This window comes from Paroedura picta, chromosome 1 (assembly GCF_049243985.1).
Source record: "Paroedura picta isolate Pp20150507F chromosome 1, Ppicta_v3.0, whole genome shotgun sequence".
Classification (NCBI taxonomy): domain Eukaryota; kingdom Metazoa; phylum Chordata; class Lepidosauria; order Squamata; family Gekkonidae; genus Paroedura; species Paroedura picta.
In genome coordinates this window covers 116,079,834-116,100,368 of record NC_135369.1, presented here as the reverse complement: position 1 = coordinate 116,100,368, position 20,535 = coordinate 116,079,834, and the positions used below count along the sequence as shown (strand labels likewise).

The window sequence follows — 20,535 nt, the reverse complement described above, 5'->3', positions numbered from 1 at the left end:
CCTTGGTACTTTGTGCTGGACATTTTAGCACAGTTTAATTTCCCCCATGCAGTTCTCTTAAGGGCCTCCCTGTTAAAGAGGGTTTATTTTCTACCATCTTTGGGGTGTTGTTATTGTAATTATTGGAGCTTTATGGGTATTTTATGGGATTTTATTGTTTGGATTGTTTCTATAACCCTCCATGAACTGGTCTCCGAGAGCAGCAGGATAAATCCAAAAATAAATAAATGTTTAACGAATTTTAATAAATATACAGAAAATTAATTAACTTCTACCCATTCAGGAAACCCTGGTTAAGAAAGCCTGTTATATGGAATGAGGGAGAGGCTTTGTAAAAATACAAAGCTCTGCCTATGGAAACAGGTGAAGTAGGAGTACCAACGTTGCATGTGATCAATACTCCAAAAGCGGCTAGATTATCTATCAATAACATGCCAGCATGCCAAAGCAAGCAAGGCTCAGCCTTGGAGCAGCGTTTGGATGAAACCTCAATGTCTGATCCACTTAACTCGTCCCCCGTCCCCCGTCTTGCTCCCTACGTAATAGACTCAGCTCCCCGCCCTCACCTTTTCTCCTCCCCCAGCAACCACAGGGCTTCTTCCCGTCCCCCCGTTGGCTAAGCCCATTCGCTGTTGTACGTTTCACGTCGGCAGAAATTTCCGCCTTCACCGCCCTCCCCAGCCAATAGGTCTCTCGCGGGCCCGTCCGCGCGGCTTCCAGGGAAAGCCACAGCGCCTGCGCATTTGCGGCACGTGAGGCGTAAACACGCGCTCCCGTTATGTAAAAGGAGGGGCGAAGGGCAGGCAGTCCCACGCGTGCACCTTGCCGCGCATGCGCAGATACTCGCACTAGCTGCGGACGGAGGCCGGAGAGGCAGCCGAAGCTGGCTTCGGAACGATCATGAAGCAGCAGCCGGCGGCGGCTATGACGACGAGCCCCAGCGGCCCCGGCACTGCAGTCCCGGCCTTCCTTAGCAAGCTTTGGGCGCTGGTGGGCGACGCGCCGAGCAATCAGCTCATCACCTGGAGCCAGGTGAGCGCCCCCCCCTCCCGGAAGGCCGCGGGCGGCAGGGACCCTCCTCCTCCTCCTCCTTGCACCGCGCAGGGCGACGTTCACTCTGCCCCTCCCCCCACACACAGGGCACGGCTGCTGGGGAGGGGGCGTGGTCGGGCCTCCATCCCGCTTCTGCTTCCCGCGAGCCTGGGGGGCGGGGCTGCGCCTGGGCCGGTGTCCCCCGAGGGGAGCGGGAGGGGCGCCCCGGGGCCCTCAAAAGAGGCGCTCCAGTGCTGAGAGTCCGTGGGGAGGGAGCGGGATGTGGATGTGACGCGCGGCTTCGGCCGTGACTGAGCTGCCGGTGCACGCCGAAGGAACGTGTGCGGTTTTGTATTGTACGGAGATTGTCTCCGTGCAGGAGCTACAGCACGCGTGGTGCGGCCCCTTGGAGTAACTTGCTGCGCGCGCCTGTTGTGCTGGCTGGCACGCAGGAGGCTAAAAGCAGCCCCTGGTTCGTAGAGAGCTGCGGCTGCTGGTGCGTGCGGGTGAAAAATAGGTAATATTTCGAGATGGGAATTCTCTAGCCAATATCTTACCTTGGCCACAGATTCGCTTATCAGTCCTATTTTATGGGTTTTATGGGTTATTTTGTGTGTGTGTGTGTGTTTTTTTTTTAACAAAAAAAATGCTCTGTTTTTGCAGGTAGATGCATACAGAGAAGGCCTTGGAGAGGGATTTTAATGGGCAAGCTAGACAGTGTTGAAGGAGGTGATCCTTAAAAGTGACAGGTAGCCAAGGAAGATATTTCAATACAGCAGGAAGAAGAGTACAGGAAGTTGCACATTGCAGACAGACATCCTTCTGGTCCCAGAAATTATCAGTTGGATCCATGAAGGTTATTGTTATTTGGAATAGAATAGAAGTATTGAGTGCTTCTGAGTAATAATATATAGGATCAGGCTGCTTATCATTTCACTGTTAGATGAGGATAGCTCCACTTTAGTGAACAGAAGAGTACTGTGCACATTTTCTTTCATTTGTAGACACTGAAATAGTTCAAGTATGATTGGAATGGTGTGAAGAGGAGCTAGGGAGATCAAATTTTAAACATAGCATTCATATGACTAAGATACATGGTGCCAAGAATCTAGGAGACAGTCATATTTTGCATATCAATCTGGCAACAGTGCTTTATTTTTAGAGTTGCGTCCATCATATTCTTGTTCCTAATTTTGGATTATGAAGTCAAAGTTATTTGGTAACACAATGAATTCGTTAAATTATTAAATATGGGAAATGAGATTACAACTGAGTCATATCCCATACTCAATACATTTCCAAAATCCTTGCGCTTGCAAAACACTAGATGAGTGAATCTAATTGCAGTTGTGTGGGCATTTTGTGATAGATTACTACCTAGGAGTCTTTGTGCAGATGCATGTGAATACTGATAAACAGTGCTGCATTTCACCCTGTTGTAGTCACAGAGTGATCAGTTTTTTTCTGTTTTATAACCTACATTTTAAGGTACCTCAAAGTGAGAAGTAGGTTATAAATGAAGGAAACCAAATAAATCTTGTTCCTATTTTTTATTTGTACACCCCATATGAGATTTATGTATTGATTGCTGTCATCCTGGATTCCAGGCTTCTAATCTGGGAGGGACTTTGGGTTAATTCTAGCAGTTTGTGCATTTTTGGTGAGGTGGGTGGGGTGATTATATATTTAATTTATATTTACAATATTTAAAAGTCTTGCCAGCTAGGATTTTTCTCAGTAGCATTTCTGTCACCATTAACTTTTTTATTTATGTGAATGGTTCTAGTGGAGGCATTGGTATGCATTGTTATGATTAGTGTGTGGTGGTGAAGTTGCTAGAGACAGGGAAATCCAGCATAACCTGGGGAGACCTTGATTCAGATCCTCACTTTCAAGGAGTCCCAGCCTGGACCCCATAAATTCCCAACACAAGTGTGCACAAGACACAGACTTAGTAAAAATATGTGTAAAGTTTTATTATAACAAGATACAGAATATCAATTTATCAATAGGCAACACAAGTTTCATGTATTGTTCTTACGTTCTATGTAAACCGCCTTAAGCCTCCAAGGAGGGCGGTATATAAATATAATAAGTCTCAGGTTCAGATAACTGCTATAGCTTAATTAACAATTAAAGGTGGCATTAGATGGCATATTCTTATAGTCTCAGACCTTAGCTTAATATTCTGTATGATATTGTCCATTTGTAAATGGGCAGATCATAAATGAGGTCTTGTTCCATCAGAATCTGAACTGACTTGTCTCCCAGTTCCTAGGCACTTATAGTTTTTGCCCACCTGTTCAGGTTATAATAATGAACCAACCAGAATACATTCTGAATAGAGTCCTGTGTAGAAGATTATCTCATCACTCTTGGCTCTCCCCCTCCCATCATTTGGCTCACAGGTTCTCAGGTAGAGCCAATTAGCCCACTCTACACTCTGGCCTTGAAGATAAGAGGCCTGTAGGCTGCAGAACCCTATGAGTAACACCTGCAAGATGGAACCATTAAGTTATTACATATAAATGTTTGATGGGAAGACTCAGGGGTGCTTTGCCTCACACCCAACAATTTGTGAAGCTTACTTGGAATTTTCAGGTGTAAGAAATAATCTTGTTTCATAGGTTCAAGGTAAAATGTAGGAAGGGAGAGCCACAGTATGATATCCTGAGCTCTTTGGAGGAACACAGAATAAGAATTAATTGGAGTGGCTGTGATAGCAGTACTGCCTCTTGTTTCTACTGCCTGTCTATTTAGCTCTTGCAGCGGATATGACAGAATTAACTGCTACATAAATTGCTGTTGCCATAGCAACTGTAGGATCAATGTGATCAAACTAGTGTCATTTATTGGCTAAGAAAGTTATTAGTGAATGAGTCTAGGAATTTCCAGCTTGCATATTGTATGTATCCTGAAATTTGGCTTGTGCCCTGGTTTATACCCATCCCTGCTCAGCAGCCCATCTTGGACAACTATATTTTTCGCAGGCCATGAGTAGCAATAATCACATGACTTCCATCTTGAAACAACTTACCAGCAAAACCTGGCCTCCATAGAGTGACACAAGGTCAAGGACCAAACCTATCTGAACACAGGCAGCACTATTATAGTACCCAATGATACTGGTTGCAGCACACCATCATAGGCTCAATCTCCAAGGTGCCACCATGTGTCAGCAGTGCCATTTGCTTCTTGAGTAAAATATAGAAATGGCTAGTTTGACTATCCAAAACAATGAACGGTTGTGCTAGACGGCACATAAAGCCACCTTAACATTCTCTATGATATAATCCATTTGCAAACAGGCAGATCATAGTTCAGGCCTTATCCTATCAAAATCTAAGCTGACAGTTAATAGTGTTGGTCCATCTGAATCAGGCAATGACAATGATCCAATCACAGTACATTCTGGCTAGAGTCCTCTAGAACAGACTTATTCAACTTTTTGATCATGGAAACCCCAGAACGTTTTTGCACGCTTTGAGGTAACCCTGAAGTGGTCAGTTGGCCATGCCTCCCTGCCACACCCCCAGAAGTGCCATGTCAGCCCTCTTTCTTCCTCCAGAGAATAAAATTAAAACCCCATCCCCAAGAGCAGGGGTCCCCAACCTTTCTGAGGTTGGGGACCGGCAGGGCGTCGGGCCGCGCCCGCATGATTCCCTCTCCCCGCCCTTCCGCAGTAAGAAGTTTTTTACTGCGGGGGGGGGCGGGGAGAGGGAGCCGCGGGCCGGCGCCATGGCCTTTGCGGCCCGGCACCGGGCCACGGCCCGCAGGTTGGGGACCACTGCCCAAGAGGACTCACTGTGCTGGACTCCAGCTGCCACCAACAAGTTGACCACAGTAGAGGATCCTTAGCCTGCAAAGGTTTGTATAGCCAGGGCCCCTCCCTTCCCACCCCCCTCAGGGTCATCATTAGTCATTTTGGGAAGAGCAGATCCCAAAGCCCAGAACCTTAATCTTTTTCTATGAGAAGAAGGGATGAACAGGGTAAGCGTGTGAATACAACAGCAGGGTGAGTTCATGCTCGTCATGTGTGAAAGTCTGGAAAATATTGGGAAGTTTTTTTCTTAAGCTTTTTCTGTGGAAAAAAATGGAAGTTTGGGAAAACTCAGAATCAGAGTTCAATGTTATAGTCTTAAAGTTTAGCTTAATATTAAAGTATGCTGGTAATCATTGTGACTATGAGGCTTTCTGTCCAAGTTATTACACTGTAGTATTACTTCAGAATCTGCGTTCTAATTTCAGTTTTCAGCTTTCCTACCACTCAGGTAGCAAAAATACATGTGCTGGCATAGTTTAGGACACAGCAGTACACCTCTCGCTTACACTTTTAATATTGGACCCAATTTGAGTTTTGTTAGTGTAGTCCAGACTAGCCTGAGCTAGAGAGCTTGGAAGCTAAGTGTCAGCCATGGTTAGTATTTGGATGGAAAAGACCAACGTTGCTATGCAGAGGGCCCACAATGGAAGGGTGGAATGCACTCCACTAATTTTGCCAGCCAGGAGAAGGTAAGTTTGGATAAAGGCTATGTTAGGGATGTTCAACATACAGGCTCATGCAGCCTGCCAGAAGTGTGGCCTGTGGTTGGACTTCCTCAAACTTCCTTCTTGCTGTTGATCCCTCCAGCCGCCAGATACTCTTTGCTGAATCTCCCCTAGAACTTGGATAAAGTTTGCAGGAAGAAGGATTAGAACATCGAGAAATTTCTGGCTCTGCTTGATGCCAGGCAGTTTTCTTTGGGAGCAGGGATAAACAGTGCTGGCAGGCTCATCAGGGAGTATAGGCAAGTAGACGATCCTTAAGGTACACAGAACCCTGGCTGCATATGACCTTGAACATGAGAACCAGCACCTCAAACTTGATTGGTATTCCATTGATTTGATTGGTATGTTTAAGAATGTACTGGTTCTTAAAATCTGGTGTGTGTTTAATATACAAATTGCTTATAATGAGGTTAGAGATGTAAAATCCCCCATCACATCCAGTTCTTGGGGGGCAGGATCCCTGAAATGAAGATGTATGATGGTTGGGGTACACAGGTAAGGGGGGGGAGGGCAAGAAGAAATAGTGGAAGTGTGTGGAGGATTAATGAAATGATAGGATAGAAGATAAATAGCTGTAAAGGGCATAGATGCTTCTGTGCAAGGGAAGTTAAGATGGGACCGAATGGGCATATAGATAGGGAGAGGCTGGAGATACAGAGGTGTAAAAACCGGTTTTACATTCTCTGCCTCTAAAGTGGGAGAGAGCACTGTGAACGATTCTCTTCTGTTAATGAAACAATACTTTGTCTAATGGTAAAAGTGGGAAAGATTAAAAACAATAAGATCCCAGGTTCAATCCCAGCTTCTCCACTTAAGAGAACCAGACAATAGGAGATATGAAAGACCTCTCCCTGAGTACTTGGAGAGCCCCTGCCAGTCAGAGAAGAAAATATTGACGGATGAACCAAGGGTTTGATCCACTGTAAGGCAATGCCATATATAGTTTCATGCCAGAGACTGACAGAGAATAACAATGTGAAGTGCCTCAGTGACCTACAGGATAGAGTCAAATTCTGATGAAATACTTGAGTGGACAATGGCATTTTGAATGTATCTCACACAGTTCTTTGGATGTGCTAAAATTAGTGCCAGTGGTTTTGAGTTCTCTGGAGTTTTGTTTGCATATAGTTTAAGGGAAATAAATAATTGTGTATAATCTTAATTTCAGAATGGCCAGAGTTTCCTTGTGTTGGATGAACAAAGATTTGCGAAAGAGATTCTTCCAAAGTACTTCAAGCACAACAACATGGCAAGTTTTGTGAGACAACTAAATATGTGTAAGTGCAGGATCAAATATAGATGTTTTGTCTAACAAACTAGAAATAATCGAAATCTAATAAACATTCGAAGAGCTTTTATCTCTTGCAGTAATAGCTTCTACCCGTTATTCAAATCTTCTGATTCCTATGATCCCTGAGGCACAGAGTTAGAATGCATGCAGCAATAAGTCTTTTGCTTAGATTTCATATGATGAAAGTAAGCAAAATACAAGCTGAGAATGATTTACGCTGTATCTCTCAAAACAGAATTCAAGAGGAAATCAGTTGATGTTGTATGAGAATGAAGTCAAAACAGGGAATAGCTCTTAAAACTTTACCCACATGTAAAGGTTTGTTCTGAGTGCTGACAAGTGAAAATAATCTCAGTGGTCCCCAACCTTTTTATCACCAGGGACCGATCAACGTTTGACAATTTTACTGAGGCCCGGAGGGGGGGTAGTCTTTTGCCGAGGGACGTCGCCGTTGCTGCCTGAGCCCCTGCTCTACTTGCTTTCCCGCCGCCTGCTGGAGGGCACTGCCAGCAGCATCTGCGCAGTGCTACACCGAGGGAGAGCCCCAGCCATGGTGGCCGCTAGAGAGCACCAAAAGTGAGCCAGTGGCAGAATGTCAGGGCAGCCCCCCGAGGCAGCAGCCAGGGAGGAGGACGAGTAGTAGCCGCGGCCCAGTACCAACTGATCCACGGACCGGTCCCGGTCCCCGGACCGCGAGTTGAGGACCACTGATCTATACCCTGTGAGATTTTTGAAAGGGTGAACAGGACAGTGCTGAATGATTGATTGCATTTATATACCACTCTTTCAAAAAGCTCTGGTTGGTTTACATCATATTAAAAACAAAACAATTTCAAAGCAATTAAAACTCAAATTATAAACGAAATCACTGTTTATGTTTCTTATGTATTACAACTCAGGAGCAGTCATTCTTCCCCAACAGTTGGGGGAAGAGTGTGGAAAAAATGCTAAACCAGATGTTTAATTTAATTTTAGCATTAAGGATTTATCATAGGTTGGCCAATTCATTACTGCATTTTTGGACCTCAGCCATAAACCCTGTGGAACATTTGCATTAACAAATGTCATGATAATAGTATCTCTAAGAGTAGGCAGGTTTTGATCTGTGTATAGCAGTGAAGTTCATATCCTGGTCTAGAAAGAACCTCAAACAGATGAGTTCACTAGCAAAGTTTTGTAAATGAAGCATCCCAAGAGCACAGTGCTGCTCAGATGGAGATTTGTGCAGCTGCCATAGTGCTACACTACGTGTTTACACAGGGCTGTGTTATGGCAAATGCATGTGTGGCTTTCACCTTTTCTAGCCTTAAAATTTGTTGATACTGAAAGTTAGGAGTTAGATGGAGAACTCAGTTTGTATCTTCCATATTTGTACCCACTTCAACACATCAAGGCAATGTATGATTTTCACTTTTTCATCCAGCTTTACAGTAACTTGGCTTTTAATTTACGAGAAATTTTTTTGCCATCATGCAACTGTCATGATGTTTCTCCATGTAAAACAGCAGTGTACTGAAAGCTGCATGAATTATTCTTTATCTAGAAAGATCTAGTACCTCTTAAGACTAGAAGGATAAAAGAGGGCACCACTGCAAAGTCTGCAAGGACTTCAGACCTCCTCCTGCAACTGGGCATCCATCTGGAATAGTTCCATAGGTAAAAGATAGCTTTTAGCAGAGTGGGATTATTGGGAGAGATAGTGTGAGGGAATGAAAGTGGCAAGTTGCATTTTTGTTGCATTATTGCAGAATTGGAAAGGGGTTTTTTGTTCTCATGAAAGTTGTAGCTTCTAGTATTTCGTAAAGCATTCAGTAATGTCTGCATAGTTTGGATTTTTTTTTTACAGACGGTTTCCGTAAGGTAGTTCACGTTGACTCTGGTATTGTCAAAGTGGAGCGGGATGGCCCTGTTGAGTTCCAGCACCCTTATTTCAAGCAAGGACGGGAAGATTTGTTAGAGCACATTAAAAGAAAGGTTAGTGAACAATTGTATAGAACCATTTAACCTGTGCATTTCTGTGTTCAGATTGTTAGAAAATATTGTCATAGCGATCAAAGTGCTTTGACTTTTTATTTAAAGTTAAAACTCTGCTAAACAGCTTGTGACTGGCAGCTCCAACTGTTTTTAGGAAGTCAAATATGCATATGTTCTTCCAGATGTTTTTCATGTGAGTAGTAGAAATCAGTGCAGCAACGTTTTAAAATATTTTTCAAGTGTTACCATTACTGCGTCAGCAGCATATAAATCACAGACCTTTCATCTTAATTTTGTACATAGTAGTTTTACTGTTATCCAAACTGCACTGTTTCTTACCTAGAAAGAGGATGCAGACATACATGGAGTGTGAACGGTAAGGTCACATCAGTATATGGGACAATCTATGTCAACTGGACCTGAGTAAAGCTCCAACTTTTTTGGCCCCAGTATATGTTCTGGCCCCTGCCATTTATCTGTCTCAGTTAGTAATAAGTAAACAAAGAAGGGCATTTACCCTTGCAAGATGCTCCACCTTGCCTTCAACTCTAGTATAGGGTCGTTACAAGAACATTCCCCTCACACTGAAATAGTGTTTCTGTGGGAGTGGCCAAATTGACACAAGAGAGCATATATTGTTCCATTGTCCTGCTTACATAGACATTTGTAGCAATTTGATCGATCCACTCCTTAAAAAGTTTTCAGAACACCAGGATGCGGATTGAGCAAAGAAGCTGCTAAGTGGTGAGTTCCCCCCAAGTCACAACTCAGCTGGCTGTTCTGTGCCGCTGCCATAAAAATCCGTTGCTCCAAACTAACATAGTTTTAAGTTCTATTTTACGATTTGTTTTAAATTGTGTTATACAACTTGGTCTGAACAACTGTAATAAAGTTTGACTTCAGTATCTGGAAACTTCGCAACTATGGAACTATAAAGCATTATCAAGTAACTAACAAATAATTCTCAAGTCATTAAGCAGCTAATATTTGTAATATTAATTTGTACAGGTTTCTTCTTCAAGACCAGAGGAAAACAAAATTCGTCAGGAAGATCTATCTAAAATCATAAGCAGTGCTCAGAAAGTTCAAATTAAACAAGAGTCAATTGAATCCAGACTCTCTGCTCTGAAAAGGTACATCTAATGTAAAAGTTGGGGTTTGTGCTTGCATAATTTGATTTGCAGGAGAGGAGTTTTAAAATAGGAAGGCTGGTATTTTGTTTTGGTGGTTGGGTTTTTTTTTTTTTTTTGAGAATCTAAAAAGCTTCTAGCTTAGTTCTATCACTGTACCATTGGTAATAGTTCACAAGAAAATAGAACTTAAAAGAAAGATTCAAGATATGCTAGCTTTCAGTTGACTGACCCCTGACATTTTTAAACAGAGAAAATGAATCTCTTTGGCGTGAAGTAGCAGAACTGAGAGCAAAACATTTACAGCAGCAACAAGTTATTCGGAAGGTAACTATATGACCCTTGTTTTCTGTTATTCTAGATTAGAACCTCATATGTGATTAGGTTTAGAGAGAGGTGTAAAATTGTAATGTCTTTGCTAGAAAAAATTTTTAATGGCAACCAGGAGATGGTTTCAGAATGAACTAGTAGATTAAAGAGCAAAGTATCAGCAGGTACTAGCAGCTGTAAGACTTGAAGAAAAATCTGGGGTATGGAAGATACTTTTAGAATGATTAACATCCTGGACATTATTTGGGCAGGCAATGATGAAAAATTAAGTTGACTTGTTAAGAAGTTGTACTTCATTGTAGATCTCATTTATGGTTTTTCCTATTCTAAATTTTTATTTGAAAAAGTTACACTTAATTTCACTTTAATCTTGAAAAATGAATGTGAATTTGTGTTTAAGAATATAGTACATTTCATCACAGTTTACATTTTTCTCTGCAGATTGTACAGTTCATTGTTACCCTTGTTCAGAATAATCAGCTTGTAAGTTTAAAACGCAAACGGTAAGTATATCATTGGGTGACTTCTGGAATTTTAAAGAGTTTTTCATTAAACTGCTATTTTGCAAAGCCATTTTCCTAGGTTTCTACTCTAAATATGTGTTTTTTCTATGTTAGCCCATTACTTCTGAACACCAATGGAACTCCAAAGTCCAACTTGTTCCAACATATAGTCAAAGACCCTGCAGAAAACAAACATCACGTGAGTTCCTTTTGAAGTGTATTCATGCAAAGTAGCAGAGTGCAGGCAGAAGTCATATCCCCGTGAAACAGATAACTTCAACCAAGCTATTTTGACAGAGTAGCACAAAATGAAAACAGCCCATCCCTTTCTTTTCATGTTTTCCAAGAAAGAAGATATTGAATAGAAACTTCAGTTATAATAGTAGGTGTTCATTCTTGAAAGGGGAGAAATAGTACATCCCATGACCTGTGACATTCCTCGATCACTCCTTAAACTGGTGCACAACTGCATGAATGTCAGTCAGTTTCTGCATCGGTTGATGACTCTCAGCCAAGCATATCAGATGTCTTCCATTAAAGCATGTTGTCGTAATTCACATCACATCAAACCTTGGTTGAGGTTTTAAACATGCAGGCAAACTGTGGTATAGAGCTGCTTGTCTCGTTTTATTTTCCATATTACATATTTGATTTATGGGCTTCCAGAATGGGGCAGGGGTTAACTATGTCATTGCCTCATACTTGGTGGCAAACCATATTTTAAGAACCCTCTTCACATGATGGTTTCTAATCAAAACCATGGCATCAGTTCAGGCATCACACCAAACTAGTAATTCCTTAATTATGAGTTGGTTGAACTGAGCTTGATTTTGACAGAGTGAACTGAGAGTTGTATTCTTTATGGCCCAAACACAAGTCATCACTTTTTCTTCTGCATTCCCACAATAAAATCTCCTTGTAGCCTTATGAGCTGATTTTCATGATTCATAACTGTCTACATCCATGCAGTTGTACAACAAAACTACCCGAAAGATAGTTATGCAACTCAAAAGGTGACAGTAACAGATGCACAGTAACATGAAACCACTGCAGTTGTACAGGTTTTTCATAGTTAACAGATGAGTTGTAATTCAGTCCTTATATGTTTAGAATGGTCTAGCATCTATCATGTCAGCTGTGATTATGGAGCTATTAAAATAATTTTGAGAGAACTTAACTAGCATGAGTAATACCAACTGGTCTGTGTGTTTATGGTGAAGCTAATATACTTTCACTTACATCTCACAGCACTGCTGCTAAATTTTGACATATCTTGAACAATAGATCTAAAAATTATACCTGTTGGCTAAAAAAAGTTTGCAAAAAGTTTGGGGGTAATCTAACATTGGTATCTTTATAGATCTAAAGTTTTAACAGTTTTTTTAAATTTTCCAGTATTAAATACTGATAGTTGTTTGCTGATAGACTTGGGCTGATATGGAATGGCAAGTAAATGTTTCCACTGCATTTATATCATGCTGCTAGTGTTAATACTCCATCTCTTCTAGAACCCTATTTATAGCTTTATGGTCTATTAGTAGTTTCATTCTATTTGTGTTCTTAACTTGGCTCCAGGGTGCAGTCAGTAAGTCCAGATGAGGAGCCCATGTACAGACCATAGAAATGAAAAATCTGAAACAATTTATAAAAAGGAAGAACTAGAGATAAAACAGGATCAAAAATAAAAAAAACTGGGATGAGTGAAAGGCTGTGGAAATTCCACATGAAGAGGAAGTATGCCTGTTCGGAAGGTTTTCCTAAGAAACAATTTTTCTTCTTGTTAATTGTGCAGGTACCACTCAACAGGACAGATGGCCTAAAGCAAAGAGAACAGTTATCAGATGATATAATTATTTATGATATCACTGATGATGTTGGTGATGAAGAAAAGGCTCCAGTTACACCAGAAACCAGTGAAGACATGGCTTCAGATTCAAAGTAAGAAGTGTCTATACATGCCTTACTGAAATGAAGCAGAGAAACAATCTAGGGAGCCTTTTTGAAAAGGGATTTCCATAGCTGGAGTACCATTGTAAAGAAGGCCCCACTGCTGGTGACTATCTAAGTTGTCCCTTCAAATGGCAGTGTACAGAATCAAGCACAAGATCGAGGCTGGAAAGTAATATTTTTTTTAGAGAAATTGGTATTTCAGATAGTCTGGTTCAAGGCTGTGTAGAGCATTATAAGCGCTTGCCAGGTCTTTGAAATCTTGCCCAGAAGCATAGTGAAAGTTTAGTACAGTTCTCAAGTTTGGGGTTGAATGATCTTGTAATTAATGCTAGTGAAAAAAACATCATTGCTGAACTATCTTCAAATATGGTTTGTCTTTAAAACCTCCTGCGGAGCAGTATAAATAAAAGGCTAAGGGCTAAAGGGGTGGGGAAAGGGCAGGCCCTGTCCGTAATAAAAACTCGGAGCGCCCAATCAGGAGCCGAGAAGCAGCTCCTGATTGGGCCCTCCGAGTGTCACTCCAGGGCCAAGTGGCCCATTGGCTGCTTGGCCCAGCGGGGAGTCGCCGCACAGAGGAAGAAGCCTTCCTTCACGGTAAGTCCTCTGGCTGGCTTTTCACCCTTGCGAAAGGAGCAGGCCCGCCGTGTCAAAGACATGCGGCCCTGCTCCTTTCCTGCCCAGCAGCCACAGCCCAGGCCCGCGTAGCCCGTGTGGAGCCTCCCGCCACGGCACGCCAGGCCATGGGAAGCCTTTGAGCGGAGCCCCCCACAGCGCCACGCCTCGGGAACCCTTCGCCCCATGAAGGCTTCACCAGGGACAGCGACTACCGGCCAGTCCCACACAATCCACCCGGAACCTTAACTAATCAAGAAAAGGGGTATTATGAGCTTAAATTTAAAAACATAAGATCTGCATGGAGTCAGTTATTGCCTGTGTGTGGGGGGGGGGGGGGAGGGATCTCCTTCCATAATACGACCTGGATAAGTTTATACACCCAGGTAATATATCCTTTATCAACCTAATTTTTATGTAATATACCTTTTTCTTATAGCTGTCATCACTCGTCCCAGTGTCTGCTCTTTTTACTAATCATTTTTATTAGAAATTTCCTTGGGATGTTTCACTATTCTTATAGCCAGCATAAAGCGATTTCTAGTACACTGTTCTGTAAAGCACAGCAGTTAGCAACTAAAAGCGAATTCAAGTCCTTTTAAAGGAAAGTTTGGGTTGCCTTTGTTGAAAGCCAATTTAAAATATGCTTTGATTCACACAGGAGTGTGGAAAGAGTGAGGGCTGAAACTAGTAACAAAAGTTCTAAGTAAGGATGTGCACAGAATAAAAATTCAGTTGATTTGACTGAATCTGAATCACTCAAATCAATGGTTCACTATAGCAATTCAGACTATTTGGATTTGACTGAATCAAGTTGGTGCCGTTAAAACCTATAGCACCATTAAAATCAGTGGGAAATTTTGCCTTTTTGTCTACTCAGTGGTCGGGGTTTGAGAGAGAGGCACCAAATTTGTAGCATAGCTGCTGGAGCCACTTCTCATAAGAACACCTAGTTTCAAAAAGGGAGGTCCAATTCTACAGGTGTCCCCTTCAAAAAGACAACTCAGTTCAGATAAGCCTGGTTCAGATCATTTAAAGTAAAGGGATGGGGGATTCAGCCCAGATACAGCCAAAAGTACCTAAATCAATGCTGATTTTGGGACTTTCTGGCTTATCCAAACCAAATCACCCATCCTTAGTTGTAAAGGAGTAGCAGCAACATTTTGTTGCCTGAAAGATAGGTAATAAGAGTAGAGGTTTGTGAACTTTACTATGCAGTCTGTGACTTACTTGTTCACTACTAATACCTGTTTTAGCATGTGTTTCTTACAATTTATTACAAAAGCACAGTGGGTTGGAGCCAGTGTCTGCCAAGTAGAACTTTGCTCATAGGACAAGTTTCCTGAATTTGCCATGCCCCTTGAAAGGCTTCCTCTGGGGTTCAGAGATATCCAGGAATTGCACAGGGAATTATGTGAAGCTCTGAAGTAGGGTAGGGAAAACAATGTTGGATGTCTTTCTACAAGACAGAAACAATCATTGTGAGTGAACACAAAGGCTAGTTAGTTAATCTTGGGTCAAAAATATAGTTGTAAAAACATCAAGTGACCATAGACAACCTACTGTCAGCTGTATATAAGAGTAGCGATCCCCAACCTGTGGGCCACGGACCACATGTGGTCCTTCAACTAATTGGAGGTGGGCCCCGAAGGACGCCTTCTCCCCCCCCCCCCCGGCCCTTTACTTCATCCCCCCCAGCCCTTTACAACACACTTCATTGTTATGGCATGTCTGTATCTTATTTTGAAGGGATGTTTAAACATTACCATAGCGATCAGAGAGCGTTAGGGCAGTGGTTGAGAGTAGAGGAGTAAACTACCCCCCCACCACCAGGCCTCAGTAAAAGGCGGTGAGTGGTCCCCGGTGTTGAGTGGTCCCCGGTGATAAAAAGGTTGGGGACCACTGTATAAGAGCGTACAGTGCTGGTGTCCTTACAATAAAAAGGATTACTAATGCACTATATAAAAACACTTGGCTTGTACTATAAATATTGTGTATTTTAAGTTGGTAGTCTTCTTGTTCCAGAGAAAAATGTCTAATTAGGCTATCTTGAAGTTCAGAGAAGGCAGTGCTAAAAGCTCACTTCACTTGCAGCTTAGTGGTTGCTTCCTCACTACTTTTCTACTTGTACTGCAGCTGTAGCCATTCTCCTGATATAGTAATAGTAGAAGATGATGAGGAAGAGGATTATGGTCCTATAATTCAAGAAAATACTAGTGCTGCATCAGTAACTGTTCCGTCCAGTGGTTCTGCCAGTCCTTCCACTGATAGTTCAAGCCCATTACTGGCCAGTGCTGTGCAGCTGAACAGCCAATCTGCTTTAACTGCAGAAGACCCGGTCTCAATGATGGATTCTATACTCAGCGAGAATGGAGTGATTTCACAGAACATCAATCTTCTTGGAAAGTGAGTGATTTTCTTGACATTTATGGTTTTTAAAGTTCATGGTGGTACTTGGTTAAGGCGAACTGCACAAGGTTGTTTAAATATTGTTTTCTGATGCATGTAATTTGAGGGCTGGCTTTAAATCTGGTTTTATTATTTCCAGTTTGGAATTCAGTGGTTAAGAGGTAATTTCAGATTAATTGAACTACTTGCTGTGATATTTGCACCTAGTTTGGGTTGTGAAACACATAGAAGCATGATTAACATGTCCCACTTCTGATCAGCATGGATTTTCTGGCTATCAGATACTCCAGTATGAAACTTGTATTTCAGATACTTAATGGCTACCTTCTGGGGCAGGCGGTGCTAACTGTTTCAAACTTAGTTCCAACAGGGAGTGGGGAATCACAATTTTAGATGTGAAAATTTATATCACAATTTATGGGGCTAGGAAAGCAGTTTGGATTTCATCACTAGCTTTCAGTGGAAAAGAGGTACCTGGTTATGTTACTGATTTGATTGCAATAGTTACGAACCCTAAGACAACTTGCTGTTCTGCACCTTATTTTGATTAATTGGTGCAATTTTTCCTTAATGCTAGAATCTTACGGTGTTTTCTTGTACTGTCTCAGGGTTGAGCTTCTCGACTACCTTGAGAGCATTGATTGCAGTTTAGAGGATTTCCAGGCCATGCTCTCAGGACGGCAGTTCAGCATAGACCCAGATCTTCTAGTAGATGTAAATATTTACACTATTTTCTTTTGGCTTCTGAATTTTCCTTTGAAAGGTCTTTGTCATGGAAAGTATAGATGTTAGCAATTTGTAACATTTATCCTTCAAGGATTATCTGTGTAATTAATGACTGCAAACTTGAGAGTTCAGATTCCCCCCCCCCTCCAAAAAAAATGGTGGTTTGTACTTAATCCGCAGTTGTCTGCAGTCTTGCATTTTCAGGAATAAAAGAGCAGGTTGTAATTAAACTGAGTTTAGATCTATAATACAGGAATTTGTGTTTTGTCTTCAGCTTTTTTCAAGTTCCGTGCAGATGAATCCTACAGGTCATATCAATAGTACAAAAGTAAGTTTAAAGAGAACATCAACGAGCCAGTATTCATTAAACTGGCACGTTACTGTATTTTTGTATATTTTAACAAGGAAATACATTACGAAGAAGCTGTTTGATGCTTCTTTCCAGGGTTAGAAATTGGTTTTGAAAAAATTGCCCATCTTATTTTTAAAAAATTTTCATTTTCTGTACTGGAGACTGGTTCATTCTGGCAGAAGTGTACTACACTTTTGCACACCCGTAATGGCTTTCAAAGTGCGCTCTATTGGCAGAGAAATGCTGCACACCTTGACAGCTGCTTTTTAAACTGCATAATTTTTTAAGCACTTCTTATTTGAGTTTGTATCGTGTCTCACAAGTGAACGCTTACTGGGGGTGGGAGCAGTTGGACAGATCACCTTATTTCATTTATTTAGACATACCTTGTATATTAACTGCCTCTTAAAAGTCATTACAGATTTGGATTGGTGCTGTTGTCCATTTTTAGTGATTTACTGAAGTTTATTTCTGTAATGATATCACAGTTGGAGACAAAGGGAATTGACACCATGAAGACAAATGGTACTCATCCAGCAGATCAAGATGCATCTGATTCTAACCCTAAATCAGGTTGGTACACACTAATAGAGAAGCCCAGATAATATGCTTATATCTAATACTTTACAGGGACTAGATGATTTTGCCCTCCTCCAAATGCCAAACTGGAACTACTGGAGACAGCAACAGGGGACTGTTGGTTTGGCTTGGCTGGTATGGGGGTGGGTTAGGATGTGTTTTATGGTATTTTACAATTGTTTTAGCCCTTGTTGTAAGCTGCTGCAAGCCAACAGGTCTAGAAGCGGCAGCTAAGAAATTTAATTAAATAAACAATAACTTTGTGGATACTGAAATGTAAAGTCTGAAGTCATGAATCAACAAATCTTTCTAAAAACCTGATATATATATATAAGCAAATCCATATATAGTGGTGGATTTACCCTACAATAAGAGAAGTAGCACCCTGTATTTTAAAGTTGATGCAACATATTCTGTCTGGACAAGAAATTGTAGTGGCGGTGATTGGCTGTAAAAATTGTTTTACTTCATAGGAGATTTCTGTAGCTGACAAATAATTATTTTGGCTTTTTCTGTAGATAAACAGCTCATTCAGTATACTGCCTTCCCGCTTCTTGCATTCCTTGATGGAAATCCCAGCTCGGTGGTAGAGAGTCCAAATCCCACACCTGAAGTAGTGTCTTCTGTAGATAAACCATTAGAAGTAGATGAACTCCTGGAAAGCAGCCTGGATCCTCAGCCAACCCAAAGCAAACTTGTCCGTCTGGAACCGCTGACAGAAGCAGAAGCCAGTGAAGCTACACTCTTTTATCTCTGTGAACTTGCTCCTGTGCCAATGGACACTGATATGCCACTATTGAGCAACTAACCCAAGTAATGAGACAAAGTATTTATTTAGATCTTTTTTAAACGGCATTTTGTGGGAGCATATAATGTGGAACCTAAAACAGCTAATTCTGTCACTTTTCCACAAGTTCAGTCAAGGCAGTTTAAGCGTTTATACAAAACCTACAATTTGTTCACGTTGGTACACTTTTAGTGCTGTCTATTTGGAACTATATGTATTCAGAATATACCTGGTAGTCAGATATGCTCACTTATCTGTTACGGTTTTTGTTCACTTTTGGTCCTAATGTACGACTCAAGTAATTCATTAGTGTACCGGGGGAGGGGGGGAATAATATAGCACTCCAAGTTTTATTCTCCTGTACTTTGTTTTTCTATTTTTACAACTTTGTTTAAATAAAACTGTTAAGGGACCAGAATACAGTATGGTGTGATATTGACCCAACTTCAGTTGTGCAGCCACAAAGGTTTCGATCCCATGATCATTCATTCTGCAGATGGATCTTTCTATTGCTCCCTTTCACCCAACAAAAGTAGATGACTCGGGGTGTGTGTGTGTGTGTGTGTGTGTGTGTGTAAAACAAGAAAAAGATGATAGTGTAATAGTGGTAAAATCAGCATAGAATTTTGGAGTGGGACCATAAGAGGGTTGTGTATGGAGGCAAAGGTCCAAGTGAAGGGGGGAGGGGAATATAGGTATCCAAAAGTATTTAAACCAAGATGGGGGAGCAGAAGTGTTTAATCACTTAGTGGCTATCCCAGAAACATGGTAGAACATCAATGAGATATATAATAGGAGACTTAACTCCCTGACAGAAGTGATATGGGTAGAAATACTGGGCCTTAAGGATTTCATTAAAATGGGGGTGCAAATCTCATGTACATGAACAAACCTGTGAGGCCAATGTAAGATAGAGAAGGAAATGAGACGTGATCAAAGCAGAGAATGTTCTGATACTGTGTGATTTTAATTAATTACAATAACTGGGTGAACATGAGGGGTAATATACAAGGTAAAAGGTAAAGGTAAAGGTATCCCCTGTGCAAGCACCGAGTCATGTCTGATCCTTGGGGTGACGCCCTCTAGCGTTTTCATGGCAGACGCAATACGGGGTGGTTTGCCAGTGCCTTCCCCAGTCATGACCGTTTACCCCCCAGCAAGCTGGGTACTCATTTTACCGACCTCGGAAGGATGGAAGGCTGAGTCAACCTTGAGCCGGCTGCTGGGATTGAACTCCCAGCCTCATGGGCAGAGCTTTCAGACGGCTGCCTTACCACTCTGCGCCACTAGAGGCTCATACAATATACAAATTGAATGAATAAATCAAAAAGATTCTAAGACATAAATAAATGCAGGAACAGTTGGTCACAAATCAAATGACCTCGGTTCTCGATGGGGCTCAAGATATTGGAAGGGGTGGTTGCACCAGTTGGGAACAGTGGCCATAATCCTATTAAGTTACCTCTAAAATACAAAATGGTAATATTTGATTTCAAGAGTGGAAACTTTATAAAAATGAAGAGTTGAAAGAAAGCTGAAAAGAAAATACAATCGAATCACTAGAGGGTACTTGGAAGCTTTGTTGAAGCCACACTTGTTGAAGCCACACTAATTCAAGCCAAGAGAGCAGTGTTTCTCCTAACCTGGATAATACATGGAGTCTGAAAGAACACCTGCATGGTTAAACAAGTTGAGGAAACAATGAAAGGTAAAAAGATTCCCCTTATGTGAAAAGGAAGCTCACGCAAAAGAAGTATAAGAAGGTATGGGGAAAGTGAATTGGAGTGGATTGCTAAAAGCATCAGAACAAAGAACATTTCTTTATCTCTAGAGCAAGAGAGCAGCAGTTGGGCCTTTGGCTAAAAGCAGAGAAGCTAAATGAATAATTTGTATCTATGTTAGCTGTGGAGTACCCAGGCTGCAGCCAGCTTTCAGGAAGAGAGGCTGAAAAACTGAATCAAACTGAGGTGATGAGAAGTCTGCCGGTCATGATGGCATGTAGTTGAAAGTCCTTAAATGAAATGTGAGATTCTTGATTATCTAATATGTGTAGCTTATCACTAAAATTACCCACTGTAACAAAACAAGACGGGAGCAAATTTCCAGGAGTGCCTGGAAATTACAGGCCGGTTAGCCTGTCTGTTTCGGAGACAGAATTATTAGGCACATGGAACAAAACCTGACTAAATCAGTATGGCTTCTACAAAGGGAAGTCCTACTTCACCAATCTTTTGGAGTTTTGAGACTGATGCTTGCAAGGATTACAAATTGGGTTAACTGACATGAATAATAGAGAATAAAATTAGTCCAGT

General features: G+C 41.6%; 1 protein-coding gene across 3 annotated transcripts; it reads left to right on the top strand.

The window, feature by feature from the left end:
* Positions 1-781: 781 nt before the first annotated feature.
* Positions 782-18,641, top strand: HSF2 (heat shock transcription factor 2). Of its 3 annotated transcripts, none has more exons than XM_077300666.1 (13): positions 782-1,032; positions 6,749-6,857; positions 8,718-8,845; positions 9,854-9,978; positions 10,227-10,302; positions 10,747-10,808; positions 10,923-11,007; positions 12,601-12,746; positions 15,507-15,776; positions 16,388-16,493; positions 16,780-16,833; positions 17,346-17,430; positions 17,955-18,641. In XM_077300666.1, exons 1-13 carry the CDS (start codon positions 901-903, stop codon positions 18,242-18,244), a joined length of 1,668 nt encoding a protein of 555 aa, XP_077156781.1. In that variant the 5' UTR covers positions 782-900; the 3' UTR covers positions 18,245-18,641. The 3 variants fall into 3 exon arrangements, with proteins under 3 accessions (XP_077156781.1, XP_077156787.1, XP_077156797.1); XM_077300682.1 differs by lacking the exon at positions 782-1,032 and adding an exon at positions 1,280-1,549; XM_077300672.1 differs by lacking the exon at positions 16,780-16,833.
* Positions 18,642-20,535: the final 1,894 nt, after the last annotated feature.

Coding starts and splice junctions, on each gene's coding strand:
- HSF2 (XM_077300666.1), top strand. CDS start 901: ATGAAGCAGCAGCCGGCGGCGGCTATGACGACGAGCCCCAGCGGCCCC. Junction 1,033..6,748: donor AGCTCATCACCTGGAGCCAG/GTGAGCGCCCCC, acceptor TCTTAATTTCAG/AATGGCCAGAGTTTCCTTGT. Junction 10,303..10,746: donor AGCAACAAGTTATTCGGAAG/GTAACTATATGA, acceptor TTTTCTCTGCAG/ATTGTACAGTTCATTGTTAC.